This window comes from Cynocephalus volans, chromosome 1 (assembly GCF_027409185.1).
Source record: "Cynocephalus volans isolate mCynVol1 chromosome 1, mCynVol1.pri, whole genome shotgun sequence".
NCBI classification, from domain to species: domain Eukaryota; kingdom Metazoa; phylum Chordata; class Mammalia; order Dermoptera; family Cynocephalidae; genus Cynocephalus; species Cynocephalus volans.
The window spans coordinates 288,542,130-288,559,458 of NC_084460.1; the positions used below are offsets into that span (position 1 = coordinate 288,542,130).

General features: G+C 39.2%; 1 protein-coding gene across 1 annotated transcript in view; it reads left to right on the forward strand.

Moving 5' to 3' along the window:
- The window catches only part of NYAP2 (neuronal tyrosine-phosphorylated phosphoinositide-3-kinase adaptor 2), a 240,050-nt gene that overhangs the window by 190,895 nt on the left and 31,826 nt on the right, over positions 1 to 17,329 (forward strand). The window contains exon 5 of the mRNA XM_063097781.1: positions 9,876 to 9,979. Coding sequence (XP_062953851.1) covers positions 9,876 to 9,979 — 104 coding nt within the window. The remainder of the gene's footprint in view (positions 1 to 9,875; positions 9,980 to 17,329) is intronic.

Consider the following 17,329-nt stretch of genomic DNA (forward strand, 5'->3'; position numbering starts at 1 on the left):
GCAAATAACATTGTACTTAGTATTTTTAAGAGAATAGTTTTAACCTCACCCCGCCCCCCCCAAAAAAAGGGCCTGCAAGACCCCAGAACTTCTGCTATCAAGTGAACAAACATAGCCATTACTGGAGGTCAGATTGCAGTTTCCTGCCAAGGAGGATTTGACTATATGCAGTCTTAGATTAACCTCATTTCTAGCCACATATTGCTTAATTTATGTTTCCAACAGTTGTCTGGTTCAAGGCAGAAGCCTAAGAAACATGGGCATTGAAACAGAATGTGTTAAGGAGGGCCACAAAAGTTAGGATAATTAGTCACACTTTCTCTCAAGATGTTTGCTCTTCAACAAACTACAAAAACCAATGGTGCTAAGAGGAAATGCCATTAGTATTATGTCCAGTTTTAATTTTCCTTTGCTAGGAGTAAAGAGTTCTCACATCAACAAGGTGGATGGTGTAGGAATTTTATTTTGTTATTTAGAAGCAAAATATGACATATTTTAAAAATCAATTACATGATTTTTATCATGCCTTCATTTCTAATATCAGGTGATGCAAAGATTTCGTTCCTTTTGTTTGTTTATTTTATTTTTGATATCATATGAAGTGAAATTTCTGTCTTCATTGCAATATACATTTGATCCTGACACAAATTATGACATAACTTTCCTAATTTTTATCTTGGCTGATAAATTTTCCTTATATAATAATTTTAAAGATGATTAAGGAGCCAATTTTACTTGTTTATAGGTAGTTAAAATATGTTCCTTTATACACATATACTTTAACTCACTTTTAATGTGAAATAAAGTGCTTTTTTTAAATAATAACACATTTTCATATTTAACTAAAGTAATGAAGATGCTAAAGGTGTTTTAGAAAATATATATTACTATAAAAGAGTCAGTCAAATAAAAAAATGTCAATGCTGCACCACACTATGTTGCCATGTAAGAAACCAGCCGTGCACTGCAGCATCTTAGGTATCCATGTGTAGTAAGCACTATGATTTGTATTCTGTCTGTACAAGAAGGTGGGAGACATCCTAGCCCTTCAGATCACAAGAAGAAATGTAATGGGTACCCCTAACTCAGCATGTATCCAATTCTCTTTCTTTTCTGTACTGCAGCTCCCGGAATTCTCTATTTCTATCATGGGATTGTAAGCGACCCACCACATTGCCACCTCACTTTTCATTGGGTTTTAGGTCTTCATGAGAAAGAAAATTACCAATTACTTCAGCATCAATAGTTGTATTATCTGACCCTTCAGATAATGCTAGGACCTTGGTTCATGGCTACAGGGTACTGGGAGTCATTCAAAGCTATGCAAGGCTCAGCTGCCTCCTCAGAAGAAAAATCCACGGAGAGACAGAGAGAGAATATCTACTCGCAGGATAGATTCTTGCTTGCATCCTGCTGGTTTTCTATCCTTTCTCTATGGTCATAAAATGATCACAGAAATTATTATATTTGTTTTACTTTTTCAGCGCCATAGTTACAATGCCTAGGCCTATCAGCTTCTCAGGTATCTATAAAAATACTTGCTATTAAAAAATCTGGGCTGGCCGGTTACTTAGTTGGTTAGAGCATGGTGTTAATAACACCAAGATCAAGGGTTCAGATCCCTATACTGGCCAGCCACAAAAAAAAGAAAAAAAAGGAAAGAAAGAAAGGAAAAGAAAAAAATCCCAGCTTGAAAATTTCAAAAGAAACTGCTTTTTAATAGTAATGAAAATTTAAATTCAATCAGTACAAAGTGTGACATTAGGTCAACTTAATTGTTTTTATTTGTTTGTTTGTTTGTTTGCTTGCTTGCTTTTGTTTTTGGTTTTCTAAAATTAATTAATTGATTATTATTATTTTTTTACATTCAAGGATGTTGTGGAGCAGTGGGAGGGGCAGGGGGGGAAGGGCGAGGGGGACAGAGGTCGGGGTGTGGGGGTGGGGTCGGCCCACTGCCTGCTCCTTCACTGGCCTGATTGTGGGGTGGGGGTGTGTGGCTGAGAACCTCAGCACCCCTCACCCCAGCTTGGAGCCTGGGGGGCTTCTGGCTCTTTTGGGATTTACAGGTGTTCTTTGGTGGCATTAGACCTTTACTGGTTAATATCAGAAGGTTGTCTCTGATCTGTGGGTGTTTTCTGCTTTCTTTCACTGCTGTGTTGGATTATCAGCTACACAAACCACTTAAACTCTGCACTGGAATTAATTTGTTCTCCTTTGCTTACTTTTCAAATGGGGGGACTTCTTGTGGGGACCGGCACTTGAGCTCTGTGGTTGAGCTAAATTACTGCTTTGCTGCTGATTCTCTGGGAAGGCTTTTTGTGCAGCTCAGGTTTTAATTGTTGACCCTGTATGTACTTCTGGTTCTTGTGAGGTCCAGTACACCTGGGTTGTGTAGAAACTCTGGTCTGGGCCTGAGTCTTTTCAGCAAATTGCACCCTCTGCAGTTCTATATTCCTGACCAGTCTCCCCTCTGAGTGGTCCTGCACTGATTGCAGGGCAGATCAGCTGTCCTTGCTGTGCCCCAGTGTTCCCCCGGTGGGCCCGTCTCCCACACCCTCTGCACTCCAAACACTTACCATGGGACAGGCCATCCACTGGTCCCTTGTGATGACTCACCAGCCTCTGAGTGATTTCTTTTCTCAGTTGTCTGTGGCCCCTCACTCCTATGTGGATTCACAGGAACCCTGTCAGTGGTCTTGCTGGCCTGGGGATCCACCAAGGCCCTCTTCTCCCCTGACACCTCCAAGCTACTTCATCTGGAGGCCATGGCACAGCAGTGGCTTTTGCCAGCTCCTGCTCCGAGTGCTCACCAGGGCCAGCTTTGAAGTGGTTGGGGCTCGAAATGGTCAGAGTGGTCTGTCCTTTCTCTCATCACAGCTTCTCCCACCTTCATGAACTCTGTAGGTCTCTACTCCTCTTCCCCTGAGCTCTAGAGGCCCTAGCTTGGCAGTCTTTGCTTTTTAATAGTTGTAAATTGATTGTGGGAGACGATGACACTGGTGACAGTCTCTTCTGCCATCTTGATTTTCTCTGTCTTAATTGTTAAATTTAGTATTAAAACAATTCTATTACATTTGAAAACAATCTGTAGATTAGACTGTCTGATCCTGTAAGAACTCCTGAATGTGCATGATTATTGTCTAGAAATAATAATCTATAATGAGTTAATCGTATTACTCACAGCCCAATAATTTCAAAGCAAAATTATAAAATTTCATTCAAATTGCGTACCAGAAAAAAAATGACATTTAATGTAGGACACAAGGGCATCCTAATATAGTTGCTATATGTATGATGAAAGCTTTAAAACAGAGTGTTTGGAACACATAAAAGTTTCAATATGGTCCTGGCAAGACTACCCTTTTTACCCAGGTGCAAGTTTATCTCAAATAGCATACGTGTTATTTCAAAAAATGCCTTCCCCAGAAATTAGACTTTACAATAAGCATACTTTCTTGAATTAAAAACAAACAAACAAACAAACAAACAAACAAATAAATAAATAAATAAATAGAAGGCAACTAATGGATTTTAAAGTAATGGGGCATAATGAATTTATTGGTATACAGCTAACAACACAACTAACCTTTAAGAAATTACTATTCATTGAGTTTTGGAAGGATATTAAAAATGTTATCCACAATTGTATGAAAAAGGCTATTTAAAAATTTTTCTCTTTTAAACTACATATCTGTATGAGGCTAGATTTTCTTTACATATGTGACTTTCATGTCAACCCTGAGTCATCGATTAGAAACTTCCAGCAGCATGACTAACTTGAGGTAATCATGATATGTCTATGATATGCTAGCATGACAAAAAATATTGTAAATTGAAGGGAAAACACACACACACACATACAAGGTGGAGAAAAGATATGTCTCTTTAGAATTTGACTGATTTTATTTTTTGGATGCTAAATGAAAGTGTGTGTTTGTTTTGGGTGAAAATGCACTCATGTCTTGTGGCTGTGCAGATACTATGGTTGAGAACAGTCATTTGCTCTGCTTTCTGAAAGCGGAGAGAACTCTAGTAAGCACTATAATAGTAGTGACACCTCGGAGATGATCCTGTGACAATGCTGTGGGACATAATCCTGAACAGAAATCCATTTCACCTTCAGGGAGGACTAAAAAAAGCAATGCAAGGTTGTATCCATTACAAATAATAAGAAACTACTACCTAATAAGTAACACAGTCCAATGGGTACTTACATAATAAAAAACTTTACTGTGTTGATGAATTACTGACCTAAAAACATCTCATGGTAATCTTAATAATGGTTTAATCCAAGGGGTTAAAATGAATGTGTCCCTCCCTCCGTCCCTTCTTTCCTCCTTCCTTCCTTCCTTCTTTCCTTCCTTTTCCTTCTTTCCTGTCTCCCTCTCTCTCTCTCTTTCTGAATCTATTACATCTTTCCTGTTTTTTTCTCTTCTTCTCATTACACTTTATCTTCACTGAAATTGCATAAGCAACATCGACTTTAACTTCTAGAATGTTATTGATAGAGTTTTCAAAGAAAGAGTTTTTATCTTGGACATAGGAAGAACAGATGCCTTCTAGTTCTAATCAATCTCTTAATAGATGAATTTTTCTTGGGGGAGGAAAGCTCTATCTTAGATCTCTTCCAGGCATATGCCCACTATTTTTAGAACCTCAAAAGCCTTCAGGATGGAAACTTATTGTTTCCAGTGTCATGGCTCCTGAGCCTTGCTGTTTAAGTCTCAAAAAGCACAGCATTTCCAAAGGTAAGTGAGCTGGACAATTTAACTTTGATGTTAAGGGCATGTTAGTTTGATGTTCTAGCTTTCATGTTAGAATCTCTAAGAGGCTTGGTTAGGATTTTTCCTAGGATTTTTAGCACTGCCTTGGACAATTCTTTGATTTGGAGAATCCTTGATGGATGCAACTTATAAGGATTTGTTTCTCCACCTGGTCCTACAAACATCATAACGAATTCAAAATGCGTTTAAGTTATAGATCATGTAAAACGGAATGAAGAGCCAAAATAAGTGAGGTAAACCAAAATCTCACAATTAAAAAAAATGTCCCTACTACATGATACCATTAAGCAGCAATTTATCGAGAGAGTGTGTGTGTGCGTTTGTACATGATGAATTTATGGTAATAATCTCATTTTACATGATGAATTTATGGTAATAATCTCATAATCTCAGTCTGCTCCTATAGGTGGAGTCATGAACCATATGAGGCTGGCTGAGACTGAACATTCCTCTACTGGGTGACCTGACTCTAGCTCTGGCTCATGGGGGGTTGGCTCATAGTTTAAATTGCCACATGCAGTAGATGGTTATTGGTTTGTATTGCAGTGCCTAAGGGGTTTAGTGGACATACACATAATCTGGATGGGAACCCAATGGTGTTAAAAACAAGCCCTTTCCAGATCATAATAAAATCGGAAGTTTGCTTGATTTTGGTAAGGCTTAGTCATTAAAAATATCAGTGTTTCCATCTGAAAGAGGCTGATAATGTCAGAGTTTGACTGTAAAACTAAGCAGAGGAAATGAGTTCTTAGATACATTAGATATCTTAGATACTTTATGTATCTAAAAAAATGCCTTCAATTTTGTCAAGTAGTCTCTTTTCATCAGATAATACTTTCAACATAAACTTGAAAAGAACCCTACAGTAAATAAATGTTATTTACCATTCTTTTCTAGGAAAAAATATTGAATTTTCCCACTTTGTGTGACTAAATGTGACTAACTCCAGTAATGGAATATATGGAAACATTGGCTTATTATAAAAACATGTCAACCAGAATTCTGATGGTTGCTTTACCTGTTATTTTAATAATAAAAGATGATTCTTTAAGACATGCAAGAATGTATGCCTCCTGCGAACTGAGGTTAATTTATAAGTTACAGTGATATTTTATCTGTGTCATCATATGATGTACTTAGTCTCAGAGAAAATCTAGTGTTATTTTAAGGAATGAACAGACAGACATTAGAATCATCTGCACAGAACTAAGGGAGAGGTTTCAAACTCTAGGGCTCTTCTGAAATGGACCATAGAAGGTCATATTCCCTCGAATAAGAATCAGTGCCTTAGTAGGAGAGCCAGGCCTTGAAACCAGGTCTTATAATATAGTCTATGTTACTTCATCACCTCTTTTTGCTTTTAGATGTTGCATTGACCTTTTCTAGGTTAATTTGAGTGTCTTCAGTGCAAAAAAAAACCAAAACAAAAAAAACCCATAATAAACACAATCACAGGACACTTTGTAGAAGTGCACCATGAACTATGTGTTGGAAAATGGGTAAGATTTGATTTTGGTTTGATAAAAGTGCATTCATGGGAATGACTAGAGGTGAAAGTTGGAAGCAGAATTAAATGCAGATACTGAGGGAGGAGACTAAGTTGCATATGTTTTGGTGAGCAGCAGGGATCAGTGGAAACTAAGGTGGACCTGATCAGATGGGGCCAGATCACAGGGGACTTCTCAAAATTATTTTTATGACATTAAATACGGAATAATTGAAAATTTGGGGGCAAGTGGGTAGCTTAAAGGTAGTCTGGGAAATTCAGCCTGGCACTATGTCCAAGTTACTTTTTTCTTATTATTGAATCATAATTGATTGTACATATCTTTGGAGGACCACATTGACTATCAGTACCTGTGTGCAATATGTGATGCTCAAATCTGGATAATCGGTATATTCAACAATACACAAGAAGATATACAAATGGCTGACAGACACATAAAAAATGCTCAGCATCCCTAAGCATCAGGGAAATGCAAATCAAAACCGCATTGAGATATCATCCCACCCCAGTTAGACTGGCTATTAGCACATTAGTTTTGAGCACAGAGATCACAGGGAGCAGCAAGAAGGCTTCTGAAATCTGAGTTAAGGTATATTCAGGAGTCACTGCAAAGCAAAAAAGCACATTGCCCACAGGACTAACTTAATAGAGAGAAGAAGAAAGCTCTGAACAGAAAAAGCACAAGATTTGTCTAGGAAAATGGAGGTAATATTCCTGCATTCTTGTAGGAAGACCAGAAGGGGGATCCAAGCTCTTGAGAAGAAACCATAACTTGGTTTACATCCTGTGGCAGTGTGGGTGGCCTGGTGTCCAGGAAGCATTTGGGCTCCAAATCAAACAAGGGCATTGGGAGAGAACAGAGATTTAAGAACCTGCCCGTGCCTCAAGGGAAAATGTTGTATCAGAAGCCATGAGAATGCTGATGCTGCAAGGGAGATAGTGCAGAGAAAAAGGCAAAGCAAGAGACAAAAACATAAAACAGAAAGGGCAGAAAGAGGAGTGAGGTGAAGACATGCATGTCATAGATGGAAAGAGGAGATATTTTCCAGAAAGCAAACACAGTCAATTTTTTTAAATGTAGAAAGGGGAATAGAGTTGAGTCACCTTGCATATCTGTGTGCAGGTGTGTGTGTGTGTGTGTGTGTGTGTGTGTGTGTGTGGTGTGCATGTGTGTGTGTATAGGGGAGGTGACAGCCAACACTCATTTAAAACACTTGTTATATGTCAGGCATTTTTCTCTGAACAAAATATAATTTTGTTCTATTTTTTTACCTACCATTAGCTCAACTCTTCCCCTCTATCCTGGATACTAGGATATTTCATTTATTACTATTTCCTTATGATATACAAACAATCAAGTGAATAAAAGAAATACATTTTGAAAAACGTTTGACTTCTGGGTAGGTTGGATAGTAAATCTGTGGATCCAGGATCCTCCTCACTACACACTGCTGACAGGTGCCCATTACTGCAACTTCATTAGGGTTCCCCAGAACATAATGGATAGTCCTGATAAACGATACCATGGCATCCCATACTTTTCCTTTCTAACACATTTCCCAATTTTCAGCAAATGATTTTAGGTTTAATGTCTGTCTCTCCTGAGAAAATATAAACCTCATTAGAATGTGGATAATTGGGGTCTGCCTCATCCCCCGTCCCCAGCACCTAGTGCAGTGCTTTGCATGTAGTAGACCCTTGATAGTGTTTGTTGAAAGAACAAAGAGCAAATGAGCTCTTTGAGTTTTACCATCTACAAACTGAATAGTAATGTCCTTCCAAGGCCTGTCCAGTAAATGCTCTTCTGTCCAAGTCCCTCCAATAAGTTCTCTTCTACCACCCATAATTCTGACAAGGGGGTTTACCACACTTGGAATTATGTAATTAAATGCACCATTTGTTATTTAATGCCTGTGTTCCTGGATAGATGGTGAGCTTCCTGAGGGCAAGAATGGGATTTTGGTCACCACTCTTTGTCAAGTCCTTGGCACATAGTAGGTATAAAATAAGTAGATGCTGAATGTCAAATAAGTGATTATATTGATTTTATTTGAAAAAAATAAAAACTTAAGGAAATGGAAAAAAAAAACATCTAAGGTTGTACAGTTGGTGGAGTCAGATACAAAATCAACTCTAAGTCCAAAGCTTGCTTATTGACCTTTCTTTCTTTCTTTCTTTCTTTCTTTCTTTCTTTCTTTCTTTCTTTCTTTCTTTCTTTCTTTCTTCCTTCCTTCCTTCCTTCCTTCCTTCCTTCCTTCCTTCCTTCCTTCCTTCCTTCCTTCCTTCCTTCCTTCCTTCCTTCCTTCCTTCCTTTCTCTCTCTCTCTCTCTCTCTCTCTCTCTCTCTCTCTTTCTTTCTTTCTTTCTTTCACTGGTAAGGGGATCACAACCCTTGGCTTGGTGTCGCCCGCACCGCACTCAGCTAGTGAGCACACCGGCCATCCCTATATAGGATCCGAACCCGCGGCGGGAGCACCGCTGGGCTCCCAGTGCCACACTCACCCGAGTGAGCCACAGGGTCAGCCCTTGACTTTTATTTCTAATCACTAAATCAGAAGCACAAAGAAAAGACTATTTGATTTGCCAAGAGGCTATTCATACCCTTTAAGACAATGACTTTATTATGGAGGTTATGGGTCATTTAATGGGTGGCAGCAGGGGTGGGAGAGGAAAGTAGAATATGGGGAATGTTTGTGTATAAATTTTGGTGTGAACGGGCATCTGCTGATCTGATTCTGTGTGTCTGTCTCTGATGTTTAAGAGGGCACAAGGGGATGAGTGGAAGGTAGTGTGTAGAGGATGAAGTTGGCATCTTTTTATGACTTTTTTCTTCTCCTTTGTCAAATATCTTCAAATATATCTTACAGTTTATGTCCTCTGCTTCTCATAAATTCTATGCTTCTTGGACGAATGGAACTCTTTTAATTTCCAATTTATAATAATCTCTAAAGCATCCCATCAATGGCCTAGGCAGCTTATTTGGGCTCTTCAAGTGGGAGAAGAGGTAGAAGAATGCTTTTAAAGTTTGAAAAATACTATTATTTTTTAATATTATTGTGAAAGATTGCAAGTCTTAGAAGATGGTTGTAAAATTTGAAGTAAACTGAGATAAGTTGAAGAAAGTTGCATTGAAAACATGATGAAAGCAGTCATGGAAGGAAGGAAGGCAGGAAGGCAAGGAGGGATATTTGGGGAAGGTGGATAAGACATTTTAGGCTGTAGGAGTCCTATGGATTGAAGCTGGAAATGAACCACTAAAAACAGTCATGTTACTTGCTTTTTCTTCTAATGGTGTGTTCCAGTGATCACTCCACAGAAACCAACCCTAAATGGGGTAAAATGTGCAAGAGAATGAGGCCTCTGCTTCCATGATTTTTTCTTTTATTCCTCAGGAGCTGATCTAAGAATACAGCTGCTTTTAGAGTCAATTGTTATGAAAGTGTTTAATCACTTCCCAGTTATCAGCAAACATCAGGAGTGTGTGTTCCAAGAACATGTAGCAAAAAACAAAAATGGAGACTGAAAGCCATTTCATCACTACAGATATTGCTCCACTCATATTTTGTCTTTCTGCCTCATCCACAGAACCCAAGGTGAGCTGCAAGTTAGGCCGGTCTGCGTCCACGTCAGGTGTGCCCCCTCCGTCAGCGACTCCTCTCAGGCAAGCCAGCGACCTGCAGCAGAGCCAGGTACCATCACCGTTAGCCAGTCGTGATTGACTTCCTGTGATGCAACATGCCGAATGCTTCCCACCTCTGTCTGTCTCGTTGCTGTAGAAACTGTTGCATTTGCTTTTGTTTTCCGCGTGTGTATGGATGGGGGCTGAGTTCTGGCAGTCTGTGTTTTCATCCTAAACAGAAGAGTCTTTCTTCCTTGTGACCGGTGAAACTTTCTTTGCTGTTTGTTACCAAACCGTTTTTGTCTCTGGTTTCCATCATTCTGTAATATAAATGTACTAAACTTGTACTATATGTATTGGCTTAGTGGTTATTTTTAAAAATTCTTCCACTCTTCCATGTTTTGTGTACTTTTATACTGTCTCCGAAAATTTATCAACATTTGATAAATTTATCTACTTTGTTTTATGTAAATTTCTTTTTCAATGTTTTGTCCACAACACTTGCACAGATGTTGTCAATGAATTTGTACATATCTTTTAGCTCTTATCCTATTATACTGTAATATTTGTGGCAGTTTTACTTTTATTTTTATTTAGCTTGGAGCATGATTGTAAGACTGTGAATATTAATGTCCTTATAAATATTCATATGCCAACTCATTTGAATTGAATATGGCAGCTAGTCTTTCTTCTTTCTTAGGCCATACAGACAACTTAACTGACCAGATAATCTAGATGTTTACCCAGAACTGTAGATTAATAAGGCGAGCTTTAAATAAATGACTTTTCTCTCTTATCCCAAGAATATCATAAATGTTCTCCAAGAGGATGCGAGTGTTCATGCATGGTAAATAAGATCTCTTTTATTACTTGGAGAAAAGAGACAAGAAATAAAGGCATAAACTGAAATGTCACTTAATCTTTTACAGTACAATATGTTGTTCTGATGTTCCTTTGAATGCATGGCTGTGTATGGGGAATTTAGTACAGGGGAAAATCACTACACGTAAATGTCCTTTCTGTAACTCACCCAATAAGAATTCAATATATCAACTTAATTTGTGAGGCTTAATTGTTGTTGCTGTTAAGTATTATGGGTGTTAAATAAGACAATGTCATCCTGGAGTGTAATCTGCTTCCCAATGCTAATCTTTGCATTCGTAAAACTCTTCTTAAATAGTAAATTCTAAAGCTAGTGATGATACCTGCAGGACAACTGCCCATTAATGATTAACAAATTACATATTCATAAATTATTTTTTAATGTCAGGCTATTTTAAAAACATAACTAAGCAGAATAATTTTTTTGTTTGTTTGTTTCCCCAATGAAAGCCACTGTGTTTCTCTGTATTTTTGTCTGGCTTAAATATGCAGAGGATTTGATTTATGAATATATGAGGCATCTACAAACACAAGAAATGAGAGGTTTCTGTCAAGGGCATCTCAGGTATTATTTAGAATTTTTTTGTTTCAATTTAAAATGTTAAATGCCTTTATAAATAAACGTAGCCAACTCAAACACTTTTTGGAAATAAAAGAAGTAGAAACAATAAGACACTGAATAAATACATAAACAATAGCACAACCTCACTAAGATAAACTGCCATTATAGCTGATTAAAGCCCTTGCCAACATATTACATTTACCTATATTTAAAGTTTCAAAACATTGGATACAGAAAGAAAAGAATTTTAGCTAATTGGCAGAGGATTGCACTAGTATAACCAATTTCCAAGTATATGATCTTTGTTATTATAACATTATGCTCAGTACCTCAGAGAGGTTCCGTGTTCTTTGTTTCAGTTTTCTATTTTTCTAATCATCTTTATAGCGATTTCATCTTAAGCCACTTCCTCTCTCAATGAAAGCCGGTTCGGGGATCAGCTTCCAGAATAGAGACAGGGACTCTCTTTGTACCTGTGCATTGCAAGCTCCTTGCTCACCTGATGGGATGTTCTTCATTTTTCAAAATGTAGCAACATGAGAAAGCCTGTCATCCTACTTATGTGCTAGTAATTTCCTTACCTACTGACGGAAGTTCTGCACACAGCTAAGTTGTCGATGGGCTGTCAGGGCATGAAATAGAAGGCTGGCCTCTGGGCTGCTCATCTGTGGCTTATGACCAGTTGTAGTATATATGAGGGTACTTCAAAGTTCATGGAAAAATAGAATTGAAAGATAATCTGAACCTTTCCATGAACTATTTGAAGTACCCTCATATTTCTATATTCTAGGGAAAAAGGGATAAGCATAGCTTAGATGAACCTTGTTCTGTATTCCTATGACTTAGCACTCAACTAAAGTCAATGGATACTTACCGAAGGTCCACTTCTCACTTAATTCCCATGCCCTCCACCATGGTCCTGACCAAAATGCCTTCTTTAAGTTACAACCAAGATGACACTGCCCTGTGTTCAGGAATGCAAGACAAGAAGCCATTTAAACCTGTTCTAAGTATGAATATTTATACACCAACTATGAAAATGGAACACCGAGCCTTATCAGACAATCACCCTGGTCAATTTTTAAGCAGTTATTTTTTGTCTGTTTTTTAATACTAGAATTTTTGGTAGTTATTAAAACCCAGAATTCTTAATAGTAGATGAATAGACTTCTTACTAGGAAATCATGGGAAAACCATGTGATCTATTTAAAACAAAGAATAGCAGTCACTAGCTTCTAAGGCAATCCCAGTGGTACTTCTCTGCTGAGGAATCTGGCCGTAGGAAGGCTGTGCCATTTCAACCACATTATGGGGCATGACCCCTCGTACAGAAGGAACTGTGTTTCTTTTTAGATTGTTGTTTACATCCTCTCTCTTTTCAGTTTTCTCTGTCCTGTGTGTCACTTACCACTTTATACCGTGTTTGGAGCTTTCTAAGGTGTGTTGCAGGTGGAGTTAAGTGAAAGTACTTAACATTGCTTCAGCAGAGATGTACAGAGGTGGCCAGAAGTGACTGCCCCAGCCTCAGGAGCTGGGGCCCATACTGACTGCCCACCACTAGACAAAGGTGTATAGACAAAGGTGAAGGGAATGTCTGCTGGACTTTGCAATCTGTTTTAGCTTCAGGTAGCTACTGCCGATGCAGGATCTGTAGAAAGTATAAACTCATCTGACCGGAACTTCAAAATATGTTTAAGAGAAAATTGGAAGCTCCGGAAAGAGCTATAAGTTCTAAAGCATTTACAGTTTGCTCCACAACACATGTTATTCTCTGAAACTCAGAAGCATGAAAAGCAGATTTTATTCTATCTTAATTCACCCCCGAGTAAATAGGCTAGCCATGGGGCAATTAAGGACATTTCCTTGGAATTTTATTGCAATGAAACCCCACGTTTCATAATGCGACTCTTTGGAAATTAGACTGAATTCCTGTGCCTGCCATTAGAGAGTTGATTTACTTTCTCAGCTGTGTTAGAAGGCATCTATTGAACTTTGAGCACGCATCACTTTGTCCTCTTGTTCTCCGTAATAGAGTAGAAGGTCACGTGCTCGGGAGAAAGAGATGTGAGTGCGTTTAGAGACAGCAGAGGACGTTCACGTGATTCTTCCAACTCTGGCTGAGGAAGGCCTCGCTCGTCGGTGACCCCACTGGGGGTGGCGCCATGTGTGGTCTGCTGCTGCAGCTGATGGAACAGCAACAGGTGCACAGGCCATGGAAAACCACACTTTCCTCCAAGAATGGGGCAGCTAGGATGTGTCTACAAACAAATGCAGCTCTCCTTGGAACAATGGTTCTCAAGAAAAATTTGAATTAGCTGTCCCAGGAAAGAAGGAGATGAGAGCCATGCTCTCCAGTACACACCCTCACACACCCCACACTCAATGACGAGCATGTGCACTTGACATTTTTTTAACATCAGATCCCCATGTTGAATCTAGGAATCACAGCTAGTAGTGACCCAAGTGTTGAACTGAAACGTCACCTTCTCCCTGAGGCTTGATTATCTTTCTAAACTGGATTATCTCTCATCATCCTAGACTTGGGGGAGGAGGAAGGAAAGGCCATCTGTAATTTCCTTTGGGTGTATATTTCAAAGTCTGACAGACTCAAATCTCTTTAGGCACCTACCTATTGTGCCTTTGCCTCTGAAGCCGTCACCTCTTGCTCTGTAGCCCTGTGTGCCATGATACCTCTGTCCTCACCACCCAGGACAGGCCTCGTCCAGCCCTGTCCCTTTTGTAGACTTGTGGCTGTTTTTCAGGCTAGTAAGCTCAGTTCCTTTCAACTGGCCCCTTCAGGATTAGTTATTAAATGTTTATTCCTCTTGATGGCAGCCCTCTGGCCTCTCACCGAGCTCCTAATATACCCGTTCAGCTTGATAACCCTGCTGGAGCGTAATGAGACCCTGCCTGGGCTGCCTCTAGAACAGAGTGGCTTCTCCTGTTCCACGGGCTCTGTAGCTACGTCCATGTGCCAGAATCTGGCCAGCATTCCTGGGTAATGAAGGAAAATTTTAGGGTAGTCAGAGCTTGATGCGTGTCCAGAGGGTGCTTCTGGACTTGCCTAGATGTCAAAATTGTTTTTAGATACATAAAAAAAAAGAAAGAAAATAAAGAAAGATAAACAATCTAAAGACAGAGATTCAGGATCAGAATATGTGAAGACTAAGATGAAAGATTTAGGTGGATCCCTTGGCAAGGACAGTGCCCAGTTCAGAGGTGTTCTTCCAACGCCCTGCACAGTGTGGGACACTTGGTGATCTTTTGTTGATCTATTCAAAATCTCTGTCTATAAATGCCTTTCTCTCCATACACTTGAAAAAAAATTTTTTCGCACACAATCTGATTTTGTCCTTGTTTCTCAGTCCTCAATCCCCAGAGCAGTGGGATGTTTTGGCTTGTCCTGCAGCCCCTGCAATGCTTTGCCTTCGAGCTTTGAGAAGACAACTGTTCTTTCTCAGAGTCTGTTCACACAGCTTTTGTTTAACTTTCCAGATAGCCAGGACATTTGCACATAAAACATGTAGGAGCCTGGAGAGTGTGAAGACAGCTAAACACAAAAGATATCCATGTAAAGTGACATTCTAGGGTATGAAATGAGGACTTTGAAAGGAAATCTCATCTCATCACTCAGTGACCACCTCCAACTCCGAATAACATGAGCTTAAAGGCTGTGTCCTTATTTAATTTCACCTTTAGTTGGATCAAATAGAAAACAAAACAAAGCTTAAGGGCAATATGAGAAATCCTTGCGTCGCCTTCTCAATTTAGCCATGATTCTAAAATTGCTAAAAAAACAAACAAACAAAAAATCCAAAACAAAACCTAAGGGCAAAGACGCTTCACCAGTATTTCCTCTTTAGAATTCTGAGGCTACCACTAGCACGGACATGACTTGCTTTGCCAAGGCTATGCATGCTCTAGTCTAGCCCTAGCCTACGGACCTGGGGTATCTATTATGATGCTTCATCTGATCAATTGGATGCATTTTCAAATGCTTCTCATCTAAAGGCTAAGGTTTTATGGCAGATGGGAGGAAACAGTGTCTTGACGGGGAGAACCACAGACAGGCTGGTGAGCAAGTGCCACTCTGAACCAGTGTGACGAAGGGGCGCTTCTCCACCTTTCTCTGCTCAAGTATTGAGCAAACATGGTTTCTTTTGAGACTGTGATATTCCAGATCCTCCCATCAGACCTGAACTGGGAACATGTTCTATAAGCCACTCGTATGGAGACAGATTTGTAGTCAGTTCATACAGCTGATTGAATTGTATGCTTATGGTTCTATCACAAGATAGAAATGGAAGAAAAGCAGAAATAGAATACATAGCCAACCAGCCAAAGCTGAGCTCACTTCATTAGCACACACCTTCCTGCCACCACTGAGCTTCCTCCAGGCTATGCAGTGAATTTGACAAGTGGCTCTTAATGTTTGCTCCGTTCTTCATGTAAGCCAGCCTGACATATATCTCCAAATATGGAAAAGCCCAATAGGAGCGCTTGGAAAGCCCCACTAAGCTCACCATGCAAGGTCAGCATTGTATTAGAGAAGTGTTTATCTGTGCTAACTTCAAATTGTAAAATAAACTGTTATGTTAACAAAAATTGTGTTACAAAGAAATTATAGTTTTTTGTTATAATAATGATATTTACTGAAGAGATTGGATCTAGCTCTGTGAAATATGGAATAAATTCATATAACATGTAAGACTGTCAGTGGCTAAATTGATCTATTGCCATGTATTTTGGCATAGTTGTATTAAAATAAGCAAGTGCAAAAAAAAAAAAAAAAAGAATCATCTTATATGTTCTCTCTACGGTCCTGTCTGGTTTATATAAATGTTAGGCTTTAGTTTTTTGTGAAGCTCTCTATGAGTTTTAATTAATGCTATATTTAAATAAGAAAAAAAGATTTCTTATTACCTTTAAATAGCAGCTAAATCCAGTAACATGAGAAATAAAATGTTGGAAAGATTTGATTTTCATATAAAGAACTCAGTTGACAGTAACTCAGATTACTTTCTTTGTAGAACCAACTGCAGTATGGGCTGAGTCCTTTTGACAGATTATTTAGCCATTCCATGTTTATTAACCTCTGTATATTTCAAGGGGCAGAATATTTGGAGTTCACCTTTTAAAGTTCAGTAGTTCCATGACCAGTCTCTCAGTAACTCATTACTGAGTAGAATGAAACAAAATGAACTCATCCTCGCCTGCAGTAATCTTCCCATTTATTCTCTTGGAGTAGGAGAGAAGGTATAATAAACAGGAGCATGTTCTCTAGGAAGTCCTGAGCCAATTGACAAATGGGGTGGGTATTGAGCCAAAAGGACACTGAGGGCATCTGCCATCTGACTCTGCTGTCCCAGTCCCTGCATGTGTCCGAATTGCCAACCTAACCCACCAGGGCTCCAGGTAGAAGTGTCAAGTAGCTGAAGTGTGTACTGCAGCGTTCTTTGACCCATGGAAGGGACAGAGTTCTCAGGTGAAGTTTGCATAATGAAAGCTGTGTGCCATTTATTGTCATCTCTGGTGTTCCTACTGTGTGCCAGGCTCAGACAACACCTGCATCACTGTAGACATGCTCTGTACAGTCTTATCTGATGAGTATCATCCCACATTACAACTGAGGATATCAGAGTGAGGTGACATCCCTTGTCAGAGTCTATGGTCATAACTGACCAGCTGAATAAAAACCTGAGACTTAGAGGAAGGAAGAAAATTTGTTAGAATCTTGACTCCCCCAGTTAGTTTCTGTGTGACCTTGAACACCTTGCTCAACTCTTCTGAGTCTGTTTTCTTATCTGTTATGTGGGGGCAGTATTGTCCGCCTCATATGGTGGTTGGTGAGGATTAATGAGATAACATATGTATGAAAAGACCTGGATAGATATTAACCTGCTGGAAAATATTATTTTTCCTTTTCCTTATAGCTTGTCCTTCTTCAAAAATTCAGCTTCCCTGCTTGCTGCAAAA